At 36.5% G+C, this 20497-nt stretch overlaps 2 protein-coding genes across 13 annotated transcripts in view; both read right to left on the bottom strand.

The window, feature by feature from the left end:
- LOC130267280 (protocadherin gamma-A4-like) overlaps positions 1–20497 on the bottom strand; it is a 357909-nt gene that overhangs the window by 202267 nt on the left and 135145 nt on the right. Inside the window, exon 1 of one of the 12 annotated variants that reach the window (XM_056516764.1) lies at positions 1489–4053. The exons of the other annotated variants lie outside the window; for them this stretch is intronic. Within the exon in view, the coding sequence (XP_056372739.1) occupies positions 1489–3921 (2433 nt within the window). The 5' untranslated portion in view covers positions 3922–4053. Of the gene's footprint in view, positions 1–1488; positions 4054–20497 lie in introns of those variants that run through there. 12 annotated transcript variants of the gene reach the window in all.
- LOC130267283 (protocadherin gamma-B2-like) lies at positions 15250–17870 on the bottom strand. The gene has a single exon (XM_056516799.1). It carries the CDS (start codon positions 17539–17541, stop codon positions 15376–15378), a length of 2166 nt encoding a protein of 721 aa, XP_056372774.1. The 5' UTR covers positions 17542–17870; the 3' UTR covers positions 15250–15375.

The following is a 20497-nucleotide window of genomic DNA, read 5'->3' as shown; positions in this document are numbered from 1 at the left end:
GACCAATCATAGTGCCCAAATAGATTGTAATGGCAAAAAATCTGTATCCAAAAATCGGATCATACACAATTCTTTACGCGTTTCGGTTCACTCGAGTTGGTGACCTCATTAGGGGCTCTTCATGATGTGTGTCAAAGACAAGTGAGGACAGTATATTATGCAATCTGTCCTATATAAAATACAGATAATAGATGTCAAAGAAAATTATTTAGGGATGCCGATACAATTACACCCCCAGTTACAATCATAACAGTATATGAGAATAGTGCCACCCCATCTTGGTTTTATGGCACAATTGAGCTCAGGACAGAATCTGGTGATTCCTGCAAAAGAAAACATATATACAAGATACCATCAGCTTGAGGTCAATGCTAGGGACAGCACCTGTAAAATGAAAGGTGATCAACTCACAGTTACGGCATCCTGGCAAGTTCACCCAGTGACCCACTGGATCACCAGGGATGGAATAGAGGCACCTTTAGACGCCGCTGTCAGCTCTGACAGCGGCGATCTAAAGGATTAATAGCCAACCGCGGCGACCGCTGCATGTCGGCTATTAACGCCGGCCCTCAGCTACAAGAATCAGCTGGGGGCCGGACGGTATGATGCCCGCGTCATACCCCGTTGACGGCCATTGGACATGTATACACATCCATGGTCGTTAAGGGGTTAAAATATGAAAAAACTTTATTGTGGATTTGAGATTCCAGGCTGCACTACTGGAAAAAACAAACAAAATGACATAAAAATGTCCCATTCTCATTTCTGTCAAATGTACTGAAACTTAGATTCAAATGAAACTTGTCACAATGAAAATTTTGTTTAATCTGCAGACATCATGCTATAGAACAGGAGGAGCTAGGCAGATTTATATATCATTTTGTGGGGAAAAAATCAGTAGAACTGACTACTGACAACTTAGCAGAGATAAATAAAGAACTAGTTGTCAAAGAACTTTTGTATCAAAACTACATCATCTGCTCACCTCCTCCTGCTTTAGATCATAATGCCTGCAGATTTGGCTGCATGTTAAATGTGACAGGAACCCTTTAAATCAAAATCTTTTTTATATCTATATATCTATTTGCTATTATTTAAGTCAGAAAGGATTGTTTTCTAACTACAAAAAAAAAGAATTGCAGTAACATCTCAGTAGTTCTCCATTAGGCTTCGGGCCTATACATTACTGTTTTAGTAACTCAGCATACAAATAGGATATTCATAATAATTCATCTTTTCCACCTGGAGAGTTAAATTGAGAAATGAACTTTACTCAGGATATAACCAATACTCAAGAAAGCTAAAAAGGTATTCTAAATAATTTATACAACATATAGCACCCAGGCTATAAAATCACAAACTACAGTATATTGCCTTTGTTTACCGACGTACAAGTACTGGACTAAGTGAGGTGAGTATAAAGTATTATGTTATGTAAGAAACCTTTTAATATACCCAGCATAATATTTATAAATATGCCTTACTCACCTCTATAGTACTGTTTGTAGTCACATTGTTTTGTGAGCTCTCATTTCCTAGCCCAGAATCTTCAGCATCTATGAGATTATCCACAGGGACATCATGACTAGGTTGCATGTAAGTAAAGTCACTTTCCCCAGATTCTAAAGCAACACAGACATTATATGAATAGGGCAGAGTCAATGTTCCAATTGGGTACTGAGAAATCATTCTGGGATCAACATGAGGATATAGGCTTGCACTTAGAGGATCAAATATTGGAAGTGGTGTAGATGTAGACTTCTTGCATTTTGATATAATGACCAATATGATGATTATTATAAAAAGTAATGAAATGAGTGCAAGGGTGATGACCAAGTATAGCTGTAAACTTGATTTAGTATCTTCATCAGGGATTTTTTCACTGAACCTGGGAACCACTTGCTGAATATTGTTGGCAACAATGAGGTTTAAGGTAACTGTAGATGAGAGAGGAGGGTATCCATTGTCCTTCACCATCACAACTAACTTATGATTTAACACATCCTTCTCATGAAAAACATGGGAGGTCCTTATCTCCCCATTATGTTGAGTGATGACAAAATAAGAAGGTTCTGGCTCTTGTAAAAAATGGTAGGAGAGCCAAGCATTGTGTCCAGAATCTGTGTCTATGGCAACTACCTTAGTTATTAAGCAATCTTGTTCAGAATCAATAGGGACAATTTCAAAAGCCGTCATTCCTCCACTGTCTATTGTGGGATATAAAATTTTTGGTGCATTATCGTTCTGATCCACTATGCGGATTATTAAAGTAGTATTGCTACTCAGAGAGGGGGATCCATTGTCTCTAGCAGTGACATATATTAGAAACTCAGTTTGCTTCTCATAGTCAAATGATCTCTGAGCATAAATAACCCCAGTCTCTATATTTATAGAAAGGTAAGAGGAAGAAGTCTGATCTTCTGTAATATTACTGTAAATGGAATAAATAATTTTAGCATTGTCTCCAGTATCAGGATCGGAGGCTTGTATTTTATACATGGAGGCTCCTGGTAAATTATTTTCTTGTACATAGGCATAATAGACAGGTTTAAAAAACACTGGTGGATTATCATTGACATCTGATATCTTCAGGATTATGGACCTTTTACTAGACAGTGGTGGAGATCCTCTATCAATTGCCAAAATAGTTATAGTATAGCTAGATACTTTTTCTCTATCCATTGGACTGGCAGTGACAATTTTGTAATAAGTATGAGATGATGATATGAAACTAAATGGTGTTTCCTCCATAAGTTTGCAGTCAGTTTCTCCATTTTGTCCTGAATCTTGATCATGGACTTTAATAAGAGCTATCATTGCACCAGGAGCCGTATCCTCGGCTATAGGACTCAATAATGAACTGACTGATATCTCAGGAGCATTGTCATTCTCATCTATAACTTCTATCAATACCTTGCAATGGGCCACAAGGCCTCCTCCATCTTTAGCTTGAACAGATAATTCATAATGTTTTGTCAATTCAAAATCTAACTTATTATTTATTTTAATGTCCCCAGTCAAATGATTGATACTGAAAGTTCCTGTCCGATGGACATTCCCTGATGTCTTACTAAAGGAATATGTGACCTGTCCATTGACTCCTTCATCCTTGTCTGTAGAGTTCACAGTGATTATTATACTATTCACTGGAGTATTCTCATTCACACTGACTTTATATAGTGACTGGGTAAATATTGGGAAATTATCATTAGTATCAGTAACATTGATCCTTATTGAAGCAGTTCCAGATCTCATAGGTTTCCCTCCATCCATAGCTGTTAGTATGAGCTCATGGAGACTCTGTGTCTCTCTATCTAATGGTTTCTCTTGGACAAGCTCTAGAAATGTACTGCCATCTGGATTAATGTCTGCACTCAGAGTAAAATACTGGTTATCACTGAGCTTATATGACTGTACAGAATTAGAACCAATATCTGGATCTTCTGCAGCTTGTAAAGCAAATCTGGTTCCTGGTGATGTCAATTCAATTGTCTCTATAGTAAATACATTAGGATAGAATGCAGGAGAATTATCATTTATATCCTGAATTTCTATTTTAATTTGGAACAAATCAAAAGGATTTTCAACCACAGCATCAAAGGTTAAGACACAGGAAGATTCTTCTTCACACATTGTCTCTCTGTCTATTCTGTCCTTAATATACAAATTTCCATTATCCAGATTTATATAAAAATATTTCTCTAAAACATGTGACAAAACCCTTATCTTTCTAGATGAGAGTTGCCTAGTATCTAATCCAAGGTCATCTGCTATATTTGCTATAACAGAGTCTTTCCTCATTTCTTCTACAATAGAGTAATGAATCTGACAAGAGACTGAATGGTACAGCCAAGAAAATAAGATATAAATGGTTACTTGCCATCTGAGTCCTTTGCAGATCTGTGAATAATGCTCCATCATTCTTTCTGAATTCTAAGAAAAATTTGCTAAATAATATTTGTAATCCACTAATATAAGAACATGTAGAAATCCTAAAGGTTTTCTTAAGATAACATCCAATATCCAATGTTTTGCAAAGAGAAAATCCAGAATAAGGCCATGTCTTTGCTTGCAATTCTGTAATGTGAGTGAATGATGAAAATACCAGTGGCTCTCTAATTCTGTTCTCTTCTCCTTAATGGTTAAACAGCGGCGCTCAGAGGTGTAAGTAAAGAACTGCAGCTATGAATTTAGTTTTATTTCTAAGCAAGCACTTTTGTATTCTGTACTTTGTCTTAAAAAAATAAATGAGCATACCCTCAAATCATATTATGAATTAACTACTTATCAGTATTTTCATAAAACATAATATAAATTTCCCTAGAATAAAGTATATCTGAAATGAATTTTTTTTTTATAAAAAAAAGATTTATATTTGTCTTTATATTGCCCTTATTGTTATCTCAGTTTCTTTATCTATACCATAAAATAATTTGATATATACTATAAAGTTATGGGATATACTTACATAAAATCAAATTAAATTTAACATCATTAGTACATAATAATTGTAATTTTGGAATAGTTGCTTATATAATTATTTTGTAGTCTAGATACTGACTTTAAAAAAGTTTTAAAAAACTATATATTGTAGGTTAACATTATTGTTAGTATATATACTTATTTAATAAGACGAGGACCCCGGTTAATTATGCTGATTCTTCATTTCATGATGTATTATTGACTTAGAAAAAAAAATGATAAATACAAGTTAGAAAATGATGATGATGATTGCTAATATATTTTTTATATTTCAAAAAGATAACATCTTAACAAACCAAATTCAGCCAATTTGAAAATTACATTTTATTTGCAATTAGAATGATACTTCACTTGTCTATACTATAATTCACTTTTAATACTATAGTAAAAGTACATTTTTAATATTTCTATTTTAAAGTTAACAAAAGTTCCATATAAAATAGATTATATAAGTGATTCAAAATAATATTTCACTGTCGTTTATGTAGAAGCACCTACATTTTATATTTCTTAAATCAACCATAAATATCTAGCGTTAAATGCCATTGTTCTTTTGTGAGTTTTCTTATAAATGTGACTTAGAATATGATGTTGATAATGATGATTAAAGTCAATATACATTTATAAATTGAAACACATACTATAAAGGCATTTAATCTTACTCAGAATTAAATTCAATTTTAATTTTGAAATTTGAATTTGTTCTCTAGAAAGAGAACATAACATATTTGTTATGAAGGTATTCATTTAAGTAATGTTCAGAAATTAATGTGTATGATTTTACCAAATTCTTTACAGAAAAAAAAACTGTTTTAGTTATAGTACTGTTAGTACTAAAATTAGTTATGGTACTGTTTCAAACTTCATGGCATGCGTTCTGCATACAGACAGGGAGGACATGGACGTGGAGTTGAAGAAAACATAATGACGTGGAGTAGAAGAAACTGAATATGCGAATAAGGGAAGCGGACTTAGGCCCCTTCCTCCAGAACCCAAAGCATGACTGCCGGCGGGGAACATGCCTGCAGACCGCAACTGAGGAGGTGAATTACTGAAATTCAGAGGACAGAAACATGGCGGCAAAAAAACTAAAAATAAAAGTGACCCGTGCATGGACTCCTGTTCACCCACACTAACCCAGTGTATTGGGTTTATTGTGGGTGAATTGGCTGACAGTTTTTCTTTACAGAAGTTTTTTTAGGTACAAATATTGATAGGCCACCAATATCTGATATCTGGCTGTGGCGCCGCCCTCTGGTACCCTCACCAATAAGCCATACAGCAGAGCCAGCACAGCCAGATCTATACGTATGTATGGTGCTAGAAGTCTCTTTTCTGGTCACTGAGTAATTGATATACTATAGCTTACCTACCATTCACTTTGGTGAAGGCTAAGCTAGAGTAACCCGGCACAACCACTGCACAATGAACTCAGCCATCTGTTTTTGGCTCCATACACAGAATAAATCCAACCATGGTGACTCTGACAGACAGATATTGGTGTCCTATCTTGAGGACAGGCAATTAATATGTGTAAATGGAAAAGCCCTTTCATATGTATAGCAATGTTAAGGTATTCTACAGTGGGCTGATCGTGACTGCCACGGCAAAACCGCGGCATCCTGATCAGCTAAGAGGGGGGTGGTGTCTTACCTTCCTCTCTGCCATCTGATCGGTGCTCCAGCTTTGCCTTCAGTTATTCTAGGCTGAAGGAATGGAGCACCGATAACATTGATGAATGCTCTCCTATGGAGAAACATTGATCAGTGTATGCAATCTAAAGATTACATGTTATAGTCCCCCATGGAGACAAAAAAAAAGTATAAAAAAAAAAAAAGTTAATAAACATGCTTTAATCCCTTCCCTAATAAAAGTTTAAATGACCCCCATTTTGCAATTTTTCAAATAAAAGAATGTAAAAAAAAAACAAAAACCTAAACATGTGTGTTATTGCCGCATGCGTAAATGTCCGAACTATTAAAATATAATGTTCAATAAACTGCACGGTCAAAGGTGCAACCATAAAAAAAACTCCAAATCCAGAAATTCGTATTTTTGGTCACTTCATATGCTAGGAAAAAATTTTTATAAAATGCTATCAAAAGGTGCCACAAAAAAAAATGGTCCCCGATAAAAACTCAAGATCATGGCGCAAAAATTTAGCCCTCATACATCCCTGTATACAGAATAATAAAAATTATTACATTGTTGGAATATGTATTGAGAGATATGGTTTGGTTACAGCATATTGTAAACTGTTCATAGGTCCTGGATAGGATATCTATATTGGATTATTTTCTATCTTTGGTGAGAACCTTCCTGGAAGTATATGGAGGTAATTGTGGTTCCCTTAATAGATGGTAGACTTGGCGGTTGGGTCACACCTTCTATAGTTTCTATCTACGGGTGAACATTATATCCTAGTTTATCTTATTGTTACAGTGAATTATGAAAGTGTATGCCCTGTGTGCAGTCGTTATATCTACTACATGTCCGTTTTTGGGAAAGTATAAGCATGGAGGTAAATAATCCTTAAAAGTATATCTCTAGTGGATGTATTGACTTAAAAGGACCAGTTGTGACTAGATGCAGGCATATCCTTTAATTATCTATGTATTTATTTCTATTTTCTCTTCCCATATATGTAGAATATCTCTGGTCATCGGATATGCTGATGATTAATAAGAAGCAATTGTGGACATTTTGTCATCATTTCACTTATGTGACATCTATGCATATCAAACACACGGTTTCACTGCACTACAAGGTAGACCATAAGATTATTCCAATTTTTTGGTATGTGTCTCGCATAATATCTGCTTTGTTGTACAGTGTAATAAGTCTGTTTTGTCCTGCTTTTTTGCTTCTGCTTTTTCTTCCCGCTATAGGAGTGAGAATTCATCCACAAAGTTTCTCTGTTGGAGTATGATATTTCTGGAAAATATCTGCATAACGCCGTATAGCGAGCTTTTGCCGTCTATAGTGATTTATGTCTGTGTTTTGCTGTTCTATGTAATGTATATGTAATGGAATAATCTTATGTACACATAAATAATCTTCACTTACACACTGCCTAAACTCCTGATGAACTGTAAAACTATCTGACTAGGGGGAAACACGTCGGGAATGCTTTGGGATTGACTTATCTGATGATCTCTTTTATGCGATCTGTATGACTGTATACTTACTAGTGTTGCTCGCGAATATTCGCAATGTGAATTTTATTCGCGAATATCGCGAATTCGTGAATATTCGCGATATTGCACTATATATTCGCAATTACAAATATTCAGGTTTTTTTTCACAGTACACATCACGGTGATCATCAATCTCTGCTTCCAGCTTGTGTGGTGTAAAGAAGGCTCTAACACTACTGTGTGAGACCGCCGGGCGAATTTTCGCATATGCAAATTTCCGCATATGCGAATTTTCGTATATGCAAATTTTTGCATATGCAAATTTTAGCATATGCTAATTTTTGCATATGCAAATGTTTAAATATGCGAAAATAAAATGCTAATATTACGAATATGTGAATTTGGCAAATATATGCCGAATATTCGTCCGTATATTTGCGAAATAGCGTGAATTCGAATATGGCCTATGCCGCTCAACACTAATACTTACTGATTCTTGCATTGTATTCAATAGTTTTGTATGTGATAAGATTTTTAACCCCTTAAGGACCGAGGGTTTTTCCGTTTTTGCATTTTCGGTTTTCCTTCTTACCTTTAAAAAATCATAACTCTTTCAATTTTGCACCTAAAAATCCATATGATGGCTTATTTTTTGCCCCTTTGTAATGACGTCAGTCATTTTGCCCAAAAATCTACTGCAAAACGGAAGAAAAAATAATTGTGAGACAGAATTTGAAAAAAAAAAGGCTGTTTTGTAACTTTTGGGGGCTTCTGTTTCTACGTAGTACATTTTTCAGTAAAAATGACACCTATCTTTATTCTGTAGGTCCATACGATTAAAATGATACCCTCACTCATAAAGGTGTGATTTTGTTGTACTTCTGGAAAAAATCATAACTACATGTAGGAAAATTAATACGTTTAAAATTGTCATCTTCTGACCCTTATAACTTTTTTATTTTTGCACATATGGGGCGGTATGAGTACTCATTTTTTGTGCCATGATCTGAAGTTTTTAGCAGTACCATTTTAGCAATGATAGGACTTATTGATCGCTTTTTATTCATTTTTTCATGATATAAAAAGTGACCAAAAATGCACTATTTTGGACTTTGGAATTTTTTTGCACGTACGCCATTGACCGTGTGGGTTAATTAACGATATATTTTTATAATTTGGAAATTTCCACACCACACGTGGTGATACCATATATGTTTATTTTTATTTTTATTTACACTGTGTTTTTTTTTTTATGGGAAAAGGGGGGTGATTCAAACTTTTAATATGGAAGGGGTTAAATGATCCTGATGACTTTTTTTCCACTTTTTTTTGCAGTGTTATAGCTCCCATAGGGACCTATAACACTGCACACACTGATCTATTACATTGACCACTGGTTTCTCATAGGAAACCAGTGATCAATGATTCTGCCGCTTGACTGCTCATGCCTGGATCTCAGCCACTGAGCAGTCATTAGGCGATCGGACAGCGAGGAGGCAGGTAGGGACCCTCCTGCTGTCCTGTAAGCTGTTTGGGTTGCCGCGATTTTGCCGCGGCTATCCCGAACAGCCCACTGAGCTAACCGGCATACTTTCACTTTCACTTTAGATGCGGCGTTCAACTTTGAACGCCGTGTCTAAAGGGTTAATAGTGCGCGGCACCATGATCAATGCCGCGCGCTATTAGCCACGGGTCCCGGATGTTGTTAGAGGCCGGGCCCGACCCGCTATGCCGTGGCCCCGCGTTATAGATCGGGAGCGGACACATGACGTTCCAGTACATTATGTGTCCTTAAGGAGTTAAATAATTTTTTTAATAAAGATATGAAATTTTAGCTATAATTTTGAGAGTTGGTTCAATTTTAAACATACTAATTTTCGTGCATGTAGATTTTTTAAAGTAGTAAAATAAAATAAAATCTATATAAATTTGGGAATCCTTGTAACTGCATGGACCTACAGATTAAAGATAAGGTGTCATTTGTACTGAAAAGTACGCTGCGTAGAATCGGAAGCACCCAAAATTTACGTAATAGCTTCTTTTTTTTTCAACCTTGCCCACAAATAGTTTTTTTTTCTGGTTTCGCCATAGATTTTGTGGTGAAATGATTGATGTCATTACAAAGTAAAATTGGTGGCGCAAAAAAAAGGCCCTCATATGGGTCTGTAGGTAGAAAATTGAAAGTGTTATTATTTTTAGAAGGTGAGGAGGAAAAAACAGAAGTGCAAAAATGAAAAGTAGCCTGAGAGGGAAGGGAGTTAAAGACAGCCTCTGAGGAATTACGATAATTACAAAACACATGTAGCAAATCTATAATTGGTTGATCAAGCACTCCATATAACAATAAATTCAACCACATACATGCAGTTTTGGATGGAATTTTTTTTTTTTTTTTTGGGGGGGGGGGGGGGGGGGCGGCTTGACCCAGAATGCACACAAGTATCAACAGACTTTCTTATCAACTTAACTACATGGCTGCAGTGGATACCATCCAAATGCTAAGATTACTCTAAGTAATGATCACTCCCATTTACTAAGTTACAAGCATTTTCACTACAGGCAATGAGGGAGAGTAATCAATGGTCAGCAGACTCGGCACATATACCACTTTAGGTAACCCTAAAAACACCACATTAAGTATCAAACATGCAGGGAAGGGGGGCCCCTGTGTTTCACTAAGAACACATTTTTCAAAAACATATGAATTGTGGAATATTAGACTAATAAGCCTGTACTGCAACTGTATCTGAGTAGATCTGGACTGGTATAGATCTATGTTTCTTGCAGTATATGTTTCGGATACAAGGTTTTTACTAGTGCTGTATGAACAAGTGCTCATAGTTTGTTATAATATTATAATTTATATAATATATAAATTGCTTTTACTTATTTTTACCCCTGTCTGACCAACAGTGGGTCAAATACTATTGCACAGTTATTAGATTTTGATTCAACCTTCATATTAAATTAGATAAAATTCGTATTTTTACATACTTCAGTACTTTCCCATAAGTACAACCTATAATGAAATGATAATTTGATTAATATAATGAGGAAAAAAAACAATCTTTGAAAAATACTTATTGTACATACTTGAAAAACAACTGGTTGCCTAAGTATTCTCACATACAGGGGGATCAAAAGTTTGAGCACCCCAGGTAAAAAATTGTATTTATGTGCATAAAGAAGCCAAGGAAAGATGGAGAAATCTCCAAAAGGTATCAAATTGCAGATTAGACATTCTTATAATATGTCAACAAAATTTAGATTTAATTTCCATCATTTACACTTTCAAAATAACAGAAAACAAAAAAATGTCATCTACAAAAGTTTGGGCACCCTGCAGAATTTATAGCATGCACTGCCCCCTTTGCAAAGCTGAGACCTGCCAGTGTCATGGATTGTTCTCAATCATCATCTGGGAAGACTAGGCGATGTCAATCTCAAAGGTTTTAAATGCCCAGACTCATCTGATAGCAAAACCTTTTCAGATGTCAATATCCTCTGTTCGGAATGTAATTAAGAAATGGCAGTCATCAGGAACAGTGGAAGTTAAAGCAAGATCTGGAAGACCAAGAAAAATATCAGACAGAACAGCTCGCAGGATTGTGAGAAAAACTATTCAAAACCCCTTTTTGACTGCACAATCCCTCCAGAAAGATCTGGCAGACACTGGAGTAGTGGCACACTATTACACTATAAAGAGATACTTGTACAAATATGGTCTTCATGGAAGAGTCATCAGAAGAAAACCTCTTCTACGTCCTCACCACAAAAATCAGCGTTTGAACTTTGCAAATGAACATATAGACAAGCCTGATACATTTTGGAAACAAGTTCTGTAGACCGATGAGGTTAAAATTGAACTTTTTGGCCGGAATGAGCAAAGGTACATTTGGAGAAGAAGGGGAACAGAATTTAACGAAAAGAACCTCTGTCCGACTGTTAAGCATGGGGGTGGATCAATCATGCTTTGGGGTTGTACTGCAGCCAGTGGCACATGGAACATCTCACGAGTAGAAGGAAAATTAGATTCAATAACATTTTGGAAAATTTTGGATGCTAACTTGATGCCATCTGTGAAAAAGCTGAAGTTAAAGAGAGGATGGCTTCTACAAAAGGATAATGATCCTGAACACACCTCGAAATCCACGGGGGGATTACATCAAGAGGCGTAAACTGAAGGTTTTGCCATAGCCTTCACAATCTCCAGACCTCAACATAATTGAAAATCTATGGATAGACCTTAAAAGAGCAGTGCGTGACAGACAGCCCAGAAATCTCAAAGAACTGGAAGACTTTTGTAAGGAAGAATGTGCAAAGATACCTCAAACAAGTATTGAAAGACTCTTGACTGGCTTTAAAAAAGTGTTTACAAGCTGTAATATTTGCCAAAGTACAATATATTAACTCTGCAGGGTGCCCTAACTTTTGCAGACGCCATTTTTTTTCTGTTATTTTGAAAGTGTAAATGATGGAAATAAAATCTACCTTTTGTTGACATATAAGAAAGTCTAATCTTTAATTTGATGCCTTTTGGCGATTTTTTCCATCTTTCCTTGGCTTCTTTATGTACATTAATACATTTTTTTACCTGGGGTGCCCAAACTTTTGATCCACACTGTGATATAATAGTTATAATTTTTTTGTCATTATGCCTTTGCTTTCATTAAATTAACAGATGAAGTATGTGGGTTTCTTAAATAGTAAGAAAAATAGCATATATTATATATCTTGCCTCTCTATTATTATTTTTTTTGTAAATAAGCTACATGATGAGCTTGTCAGTTTATTATTCTTTGACCACTTCTCAAAGATAAGGCAGGTTAGTGCACCTGGTCCTGATTTATGAAGGCATGGTTTGTGACAAAGCAGACAAGTGCTGGTAATTTACCAGCACTTGTCTGCTTTCTATGTATTCATGCATACCTAGATATATATTCTAATAATATGGCTTAACCAAACTTTTAAAATATAGATATTTATTACCAAAATGCAATGAATTTGGAAATGTGAGAATACCTTATAGGGGTTGTCTAAAGGATAGGGGACAAATGTCAGACTGTGAGGTTTAACTGATGGAACCCCCAGCAATGTCCAGAATGGGGCCTATTTCTTACTTACAAGTGCACTGGCTCCCACCTTTCAAGACAAACTGGTCTTGGTACTGTCGACCTGCTCTGTCAATCACCAGCGAAGGCCGGACATTGCTCAGGTCAGTGATTGCCAGGGCGGGCTGTCCCTCCCAAAACAAGTTTATCTCGGATGGTGGGAACTGGAGTGCTCTGAGGAAAAAGACGGGTCAGTTCTAAGATCACAGGGGTCCCAGCATTCTGATCCCATCATGAGGCACTTTTCTCCTATACTATGGATGTGTTCATTGAAAGTTAACGAAAGTTTATTTCATTAACTTAATTTCTAATCAGGTCTTATCAGTTATTTATACCAAAATTACATGTAAGTCACTACTTATGGGAAATGCTTACCATACTTGACTTTGATATTGAATGAATTTCTACTTTTTCCTGCTATATTATGACAGCGCTTTTAGAAATGCTAAATTACCTGAGGAGTCTAGGTAGTCTCAGACTCCTGCTCTGTCTTTTTCTACTTTTTTCATTTAGACATGTCTATTTAAGCACATTCCCACCACCAGCTAACCAGAATATCAGTGCATAGGATCAAATCATTTAGATGAATAGTTATAAACTTAGGTTAATAACTACTAAATTACCAATACAAAAAAATGGCAAATGCTAAACAAAAACTAAGGAAAATGAACCTCCATAACAACTACTTAAAGAAAATTGTTTCTGGAAAATAATGCACATGGCACTAACCTTTATTATGGTTCAGCAATCTTACATTTTATCCACTTTTTTTCTATTTATTTTACCATCATTTGCTTTATCCAATTCTAAAAAGAAACCTCCAAATCTCTTTTACATTATATAGCAAACACATGTTATGCAAATTCAACATTTGTGATAAAGTATGTATCTACTTTAGATATCACGAAACATCTCACAACTCACATGTATAATTTCAAATTAAGCTGGTGTCATAAAATTAAATAAATCACATTTAGTAGGAAAACATACCCTTCTCAAGAAACTTTCAATGTTTTCCTCTATCCAAAGGATAGGGAAGAACTAGTTTAAGAACCTCTATTTCATTTAAAAATAAAGATAACATGCTTTATAGGGTAAAAGACTACAGTGATCCATCAACATACAATATTAATTGATTCCAAGATGACTATGGTAAGTGGAAACCATTGTATGTGCAGTTCAAAACTCTATGGAAAACTGGTAATTGGTTCCGAAGTGCCCGAGATGTCCACCAAAAGTAAAAAACAAATATTAAGAATGAATAAAGATATGCCAAAAAATTGTACAAATAACCCATGTTCTTACTTTTACTAGCGAGATCAACTGGAAACAGGTTTTAACACTTTCTAGAAGCATGGCATCTCTCGCCTTTTCTGCTAAGTTACTGTTCCTACAGGTTCCGCATCTGTGTTTGGGTAAGACTTATCAGCAGCAACACTTCTTCACTTGACTATGATATGGGGAAAAGGGAGGACTGCTCAGCGGGTCATTGGATCAATGGCCTGAAAAATTATCCAATCAGCCATCTCTTTTTCCTGTAGGTCACTAAGGGGATGGGCTTAGCAAGAAGGAATCCATACATAGAGCATGGGACAAAGAGCAGCAATGACACATGGTGAATAACAACTTCTCTTGTTTTTCCTAACTGGTATGTAGCGGTGACATGATAGGGACCTTACTGGGCAGTCTAGATGTAGCTTTAACAATAAGCACTGCCATGTAGCTGCTAATGACCCCAACATAGCATCATAAGTTGCAATTGTATTTACCTTTGTAATGGTCTTTAAGAGCAAATTGTAAGTTCAGACAATTGTAAATAAAACAACCATATGTCGGCAGACCACTATACCGTAATAATGAAACAATGCAAGTCATTTTTGTAAAAAAAGTACAAATGATTAATTGCTTAACCAGACCTCTACCCCACTATATACAGCATTATAGATATACAACACGTCTACACTACTCAGGAAACACACACTGTCAGTCTCATGAATTAAAACTATTATAAGGATATGGGGGGAGATTTATCAAAACCTGTTCAGAGGAAAAGTTGTTGGGTTGCTGGATTGCTTCTTTCATTTTTCAGAGGCCTTTTCAAAAATAAAAGAAGCAATCTGATTGGTTGCTATGGGCAACTGGTCAACTTTTCCTCTAGACAGGTTTTAATAAATCTCCCCCATGATGTTACTTTTGCGATAGAAAGAGCAAACCAGATTTAAATTTTCAACTCCACTTTCTCAGCATATTTTAAAAAGAAATGGATGATCTTAGTGGATGTTATTTAAGTCAAACACTTACAATAGTTTCTGTGTAAGCCCAATTGTATCTTCAAGGTATAATAAAGCTTGTATGCACTCTTCAGTTATGTCTTATATAAACTCACCTGCAGCAAATCTGTTGATGGTAAAGCCTCTCTTACACTTTCAATCCCAAACCCAGAATCATCAGCATCTATGAGATTATCCACAGGAACATCTGGATTTGGTTTCACGTAAGTAAAGTCACTTTCACTGGAGTCAAACCCCACACAGACATTGTATAAGTAAGGAAATGTCAATGTGCCATTTCCATACTGAGAAAGGATTCTGGGATCGACTTGAGGATACCAGTTTGAGCTGAGGTTACTGAACATTGGGATTGGTTCAGATTTCTTGCACTTTGAGATAATAACCAGCATGACAGTTATAAAAAAATAGCAATGAGATTAATCCAAGGGCGATGATTAAATACAGCTGTAAACTAGATTGGGGATTTTCTTCAGTTACTTGTTCAGTGAACCTGGGGACCACCTGCTGGAAATCATTTGCTAAAAGGAGATTTAGTGTAACTGTCGATGAGAGAGAGGGGTCTCCATTGTCCTTCACCATCACCACTATCTTATGGTTCAGTACATCCTTTTCCTGAAAGATACGAGATGTCCTTATCTCCCCAGTATGTTGAGTGATGGCAAAATATGAAGGTTCTGACAAGTGTAGAAAATGATAAGAGAGCCAAGCATTGTGTCCAGAGTCCGGATCTATGGCAACTACCTTAGTTATTAAGGAACCTTGTTCAGAATCAAAACGAACCATCTCAAATGCCGTCATACTTCCAATGTCTGGGGATGGGTATAAAATTTTTGGTGCATTATCATTCTGATCCACAATATGGATAAGTAGAGTTGTGTTGCTGCTTAGAGATGGGGATCCATTGTCTCTAGCATTTATTTGTATATAAAACTCTTTATGTTGCTCATAATCAAATGATCTCTGAGCATAGAGGACCCCAGTCTCTATATTGATGGAGAGATAGGAGGATGCTGGAAGATCCTCTGTATTAGAAGTGGAGATGGAATAAAATATTTTTGCATTGTCTCCAGTATCAGGATCTGAGGCTTGTATACTGTATATTGAGGATCCTGGTAAATTGTTCTCTGGGACATAAGCCACATAAGTACTTTTGATAAACAATGGTGGGTTGTCATTGACATCTGATAACTCCAAAGTGATGGTTCTTTGGCTAGAAAGTGGAGGAGATCCTCTGTCAGTGGCTAAAACAGTAATGGTATAACTAGAAACCTCTTCTCTGTCTATAGAACTTGTAGTAACAATTGTGTAATAGTTGTCAGATGATAAAACTAAAGTAAATGGTATTTCTTTCAAAAGTTTACAGTCCACTTCACCATTTTGTGCTGAGTCTTTATCATGAACTTCAATCAGAGCGATCATTGTACCCACAGCAGAATCCTCAGGAATAGGAGTAGAGAATGAGGTTAGAGATATCTCAGGAGCATTGTCATTCATATCTATGACTTCTACCAATACTTTACAATGGGTCACTAGGCCTCCTCCATCTTTTGCTGTCACAGAGAGCTCATAATTTTGTTTTAGTTCAAAATCTAATTTATCATTTAGTTTAATGTCCCCAGTCAAAGGGATGATGCTGAATGTTCCTGTATGATGGACATCTCCTGATGTCTTACTAAATGAATATGTGACCTGTCCATTAACCCCTTCATCATTGTCTGTAGAGTTCACAGTGATTATTGTAGTATTCACTGGAGTATTCTCATTTACACTGACTTTATATAGTGACTGGGTGAATATTGGGAAATTATCATTAACATCAGTAACAATGATCCTTATTGAAGCAGTTCCAGATCTCATAGGTTCCCCTCCATCCATAGCTGTTAGTATGAGCTCATGGAGACTCTGTGTCTCTCTATCTAATGATTTCTCTAGGACAAGCTCTAGAAATGTACTACCATCTGGATTGGTGTCTTCACTTAGAGTAAAATACTGGTTATCACTGAGCTTATATGACTGTACAGAATTAGAACCAGTATCTGGATCTTCTGCAGTTCGTAAAGCAAATCTGGTCCCTATTGATGTTAATTCAATTGTCTCTATAGTAAATACATCAGGGTGAAATGCTGGGGAATTATCATTTATATCCTGAATTTCTACCTTTATCTTAAAAATACTGAATGGATTTTCAGTCATAGCATCAAAGGATAGGAAACAAGAAGCTTCTCCCTCACACAATATCTCTTTGTCTATGCTGTCTTTAATATAAAGATTCCCATTATCTAGATTTACATAGAAATATCTCTCTGAAGCTCTGGTTACAATCCTCAGTTTTCTAGATGAAAGCTGCCTAATATCTAATCCAAGATCATCTGCAATATTTGCTATAATGGAGTCTTTCCTCATTTCTTCTACAATAGAATAATGAATCTGACCAGAGACTGAATGACACAGCCAAGAAAATAAGATAGAAATGGTTACTTGCCATCTGAGTCCTTTGTATTTCCCTTTATAGGGTTTCATCTCAGTCACCAGTTTCTTAATTCTTTCAAGAAAAAATCTTTGACTATCCAGAATATAATAGCAAATGTTTATATAAATCCAGTAGATGAATAAAAAACTGCAGAATCAGTACAGATAATGTCTGTGTCTCCTTCTATAGATCTGCAGTGTGTGTGAGGAAGGAAAACACCAGTGGATCCCCAGTTCTGAATTTGTCTGTTTATTGGTTAAACAGCGGCGCTCTGAGGTGAAAGTAAGGAACTGCAAAGCTCTTGTTTTCAATTTACAAACAGAAACAAGCACAAATCCAAATGTTATCTCTGATACAGCTATTTATCTACAAAGTTGCTTTAGCTGTCCCTTTGAAGGGAAATATTGAGCTTTTATATAATTTAAAAAAAAAGTTATAATTTTAGCAGAGTTTTTCTTTCCTATGCAAAGCCTCTCTTTTTAATAAAACATTATGAAGTAAGTTATCCTATCTACAATATGAAACAATTATTGTTTATTCTGACAATTAAAAAAATATATATTCTATTTCTGAGTTGAAAAAATTAAAGTGGAATTTAAATAGATTCTTTGCTTTAGAAAAACTATATGTTTTAGAAGTATTCCTTGACAATGAACAGGTTACAAAGTATCTCCATTGGGAGTATTTTTTTAAGAATCTGTAATGTGGAGGAGAATCTGAAAGTAATTGTGAATTTTCCTATAGCACCCCCACAGGAGAAGGAAAGTATTACACAGTGTGTGTGGAAGTCAACAGAAAATCTGTAATTCAGGATAGTTCCTAAAATACAAGGGATACTCTCATATAACTACTTTTACTCTAATCATGATTCTTTAGTGTTGCTAAGCTCTGTCTTATATAATTGGATTTGTAATAGAGAGAAAAAGATAATATTTTAAACATTAGAAATCACACACACACACACACACACACACACACACACACACACATATATATATATATATATATATATATATATATATATATATATATTGGAGAAGGGAATATGCAAAGCAAAGCAGCTGTTTTGAAAATTCCCTTTCCCAGAAAGCCCATGGAGTGCTAATGGCCTTTTTTTTTTTTTTAGAAGTGGTGCCTCTCTCTAAGAGGAATACTTATCCCTTTTGCCTATATATTTATTTAAATTTAAAAAGATATGCCAAAATCGTAAATGAATTACTGAGACCAAAAGAAACAAAAGGCAAAAAAGCAGAGCATACTTTCATACCTTTAGTAAAGCATGATGGTGGAACAATGATAGATAAAGTTAAAGCTCCTTAGTAGGGAACCTAGGGATGATAAACAAGGCAACTCTATAAGAAAAGGTTTAAAGAGTACCTTTCACCAAACTAAACTTTTAATATATTGTTTCTTATGTAATTATAAGACATGTTGTTAAAATTCTCAACCTTTATATGTTTCAATGTGATTGAAAAAACAGCCACTAGGTAGCTCTGTTCTGTTCTCTGCCACAAGTCAAACAGTTAGTTTGGCCTCCTCCCGGCCTGGCAGGAGACCAAACTCAGGAAGTGAGAGCGGGGCATGGTGAGGCACAGCTCTCATAGGCTTCAGTGACGTTGTGTCTGCTGGGGAAAGCCCACTTTCTCCTGCCAGGAGCTCACACAATGCGGGTTATTTACTAACTTGATCCCGACTCTTTAACCTGTTCAGGACGCCAGGCATATCCATACGCCCTGCATCCCGAGTCCTTAAGGACTGAGGGCGTATGGATTCGCCCGTGGGAATTCCGGTCCCCGCCGCTAGCCGATTGGGGACCGGATCGGGATGTCTGCTGAAATCATTCAGCAGTCACCCGGCACATCGCCCAGGGGGGTCCTGAGACCCCCCCATGTCGGCCATCACAGAAAATCGCATGTTAATTCAGACATGCGATTTTCTGCTATTCCGGGCTGATCGGGTCTCTGGTGACCCGATCACCCGGAAAATAGCGATGATCGGAGCTGTCAGGGACAGCCTCGATCATCCTAAGGACTAGGAGTGAGGTCGCAGAGCTGCGATCTCCTCCTATCCCCTGCCATTGCTCAGAACTAATTCTGACCAATGGCAGAGCAGGACAGTGGGTTGCCATGGCAACCCCCATTCTGCCCACCCCTGGATGTCGAGGGGATCGTGGGAAGAAGATGGAGGCCGGTACCTGCAGGAGAAGATGCCTGGGGACCCCGGATCTTTGTTGGAGAATGCTGGATACTGGATCAGGTAGGGAAGCGACGGTGGGGGGGGGTTAATGGAAAGTGAAAGTAAAACTATATTTACTGTGGCAACCACTAGGAAGGCCAAACTGCAACTCTCAGCATGCCCATACAGCCAAAGGCTGTCTGGGCATGCTGGGAGTTGTAGTTTTGCAACATCTGGAGGGTCACAGTTTGGAGAGCACTGTTACAGTGGTGCCCAAACGGTAGCCCTCCAGATGTTGCCAAACTACAACTCTCAGCATGCCTGGACTGACCAGACATGCTGGGAGTTGTAGTTCTGTAACATCTGTCCCTTCAGATTTAGCAATTTTCATTAATTTTTTGAAAATTGCTGCTCTACTTTGAAGCCCTCTAATTTTTTCAAAAAGCAAAAATATGTCCATTTTATGATGCCAACATAAAGTGGACATATTGTATTTGTGAATAAAAATACAATTTATTGTGAATATCCATTTTCCTTACAAGTAGAGAGCTTCAAAGTTAGAAAAATGCTAATTTTTTTTTATTTTCATGAAATTTGGGGATTTTTCACCAAAAAAGGATGGACGTAACGCCGAAAATTTACCGCCAAAATAAAGTAGAATATGTCACGAAAAAACAATCTCAGAATCAGAATATTCGGTAAAAGCGTTTTCGCGTTATTAATTCGTAAAGCGACGGTGGTTAGAATTGCGAAAAAGGGCTTAGTCCTTAAGGTGAAAAAAGGGCTGCGTCCGGGGTTAAAAAGTGGTAGATTTGAGCTGGGAAAACCCAA

This window comes from Hyla sarda, chromosome 4 (genome assembly GCF_029499605.1).
Source record: "Hyla sarda isolate aHylSar1 chromosome 4, aHylSar1.hap1, whole genome shotgun sequence".
In the NCBI taxonomy this organism is placed as follows: domain Eukaryota; kingdom Metazoa; phylum Chordata; class Amphibia; order Anura; family Hylidae; genus Hyla; species Hyla sarda.
Note: the sequence above shows the minus strand (reverse complement) of the source record. Positions and strands in the feature narration are given on the sequence as shown.

Excerpts from the sequence above, each read along its gene's own strand:
- LOC130267283 (XM_056516799.1), bottom strand. The coding sequence starts at position 17,541 with ATGAAACCCTATAAAGGGAAATACAAAGGACTCAGATGGCAAGTAACC.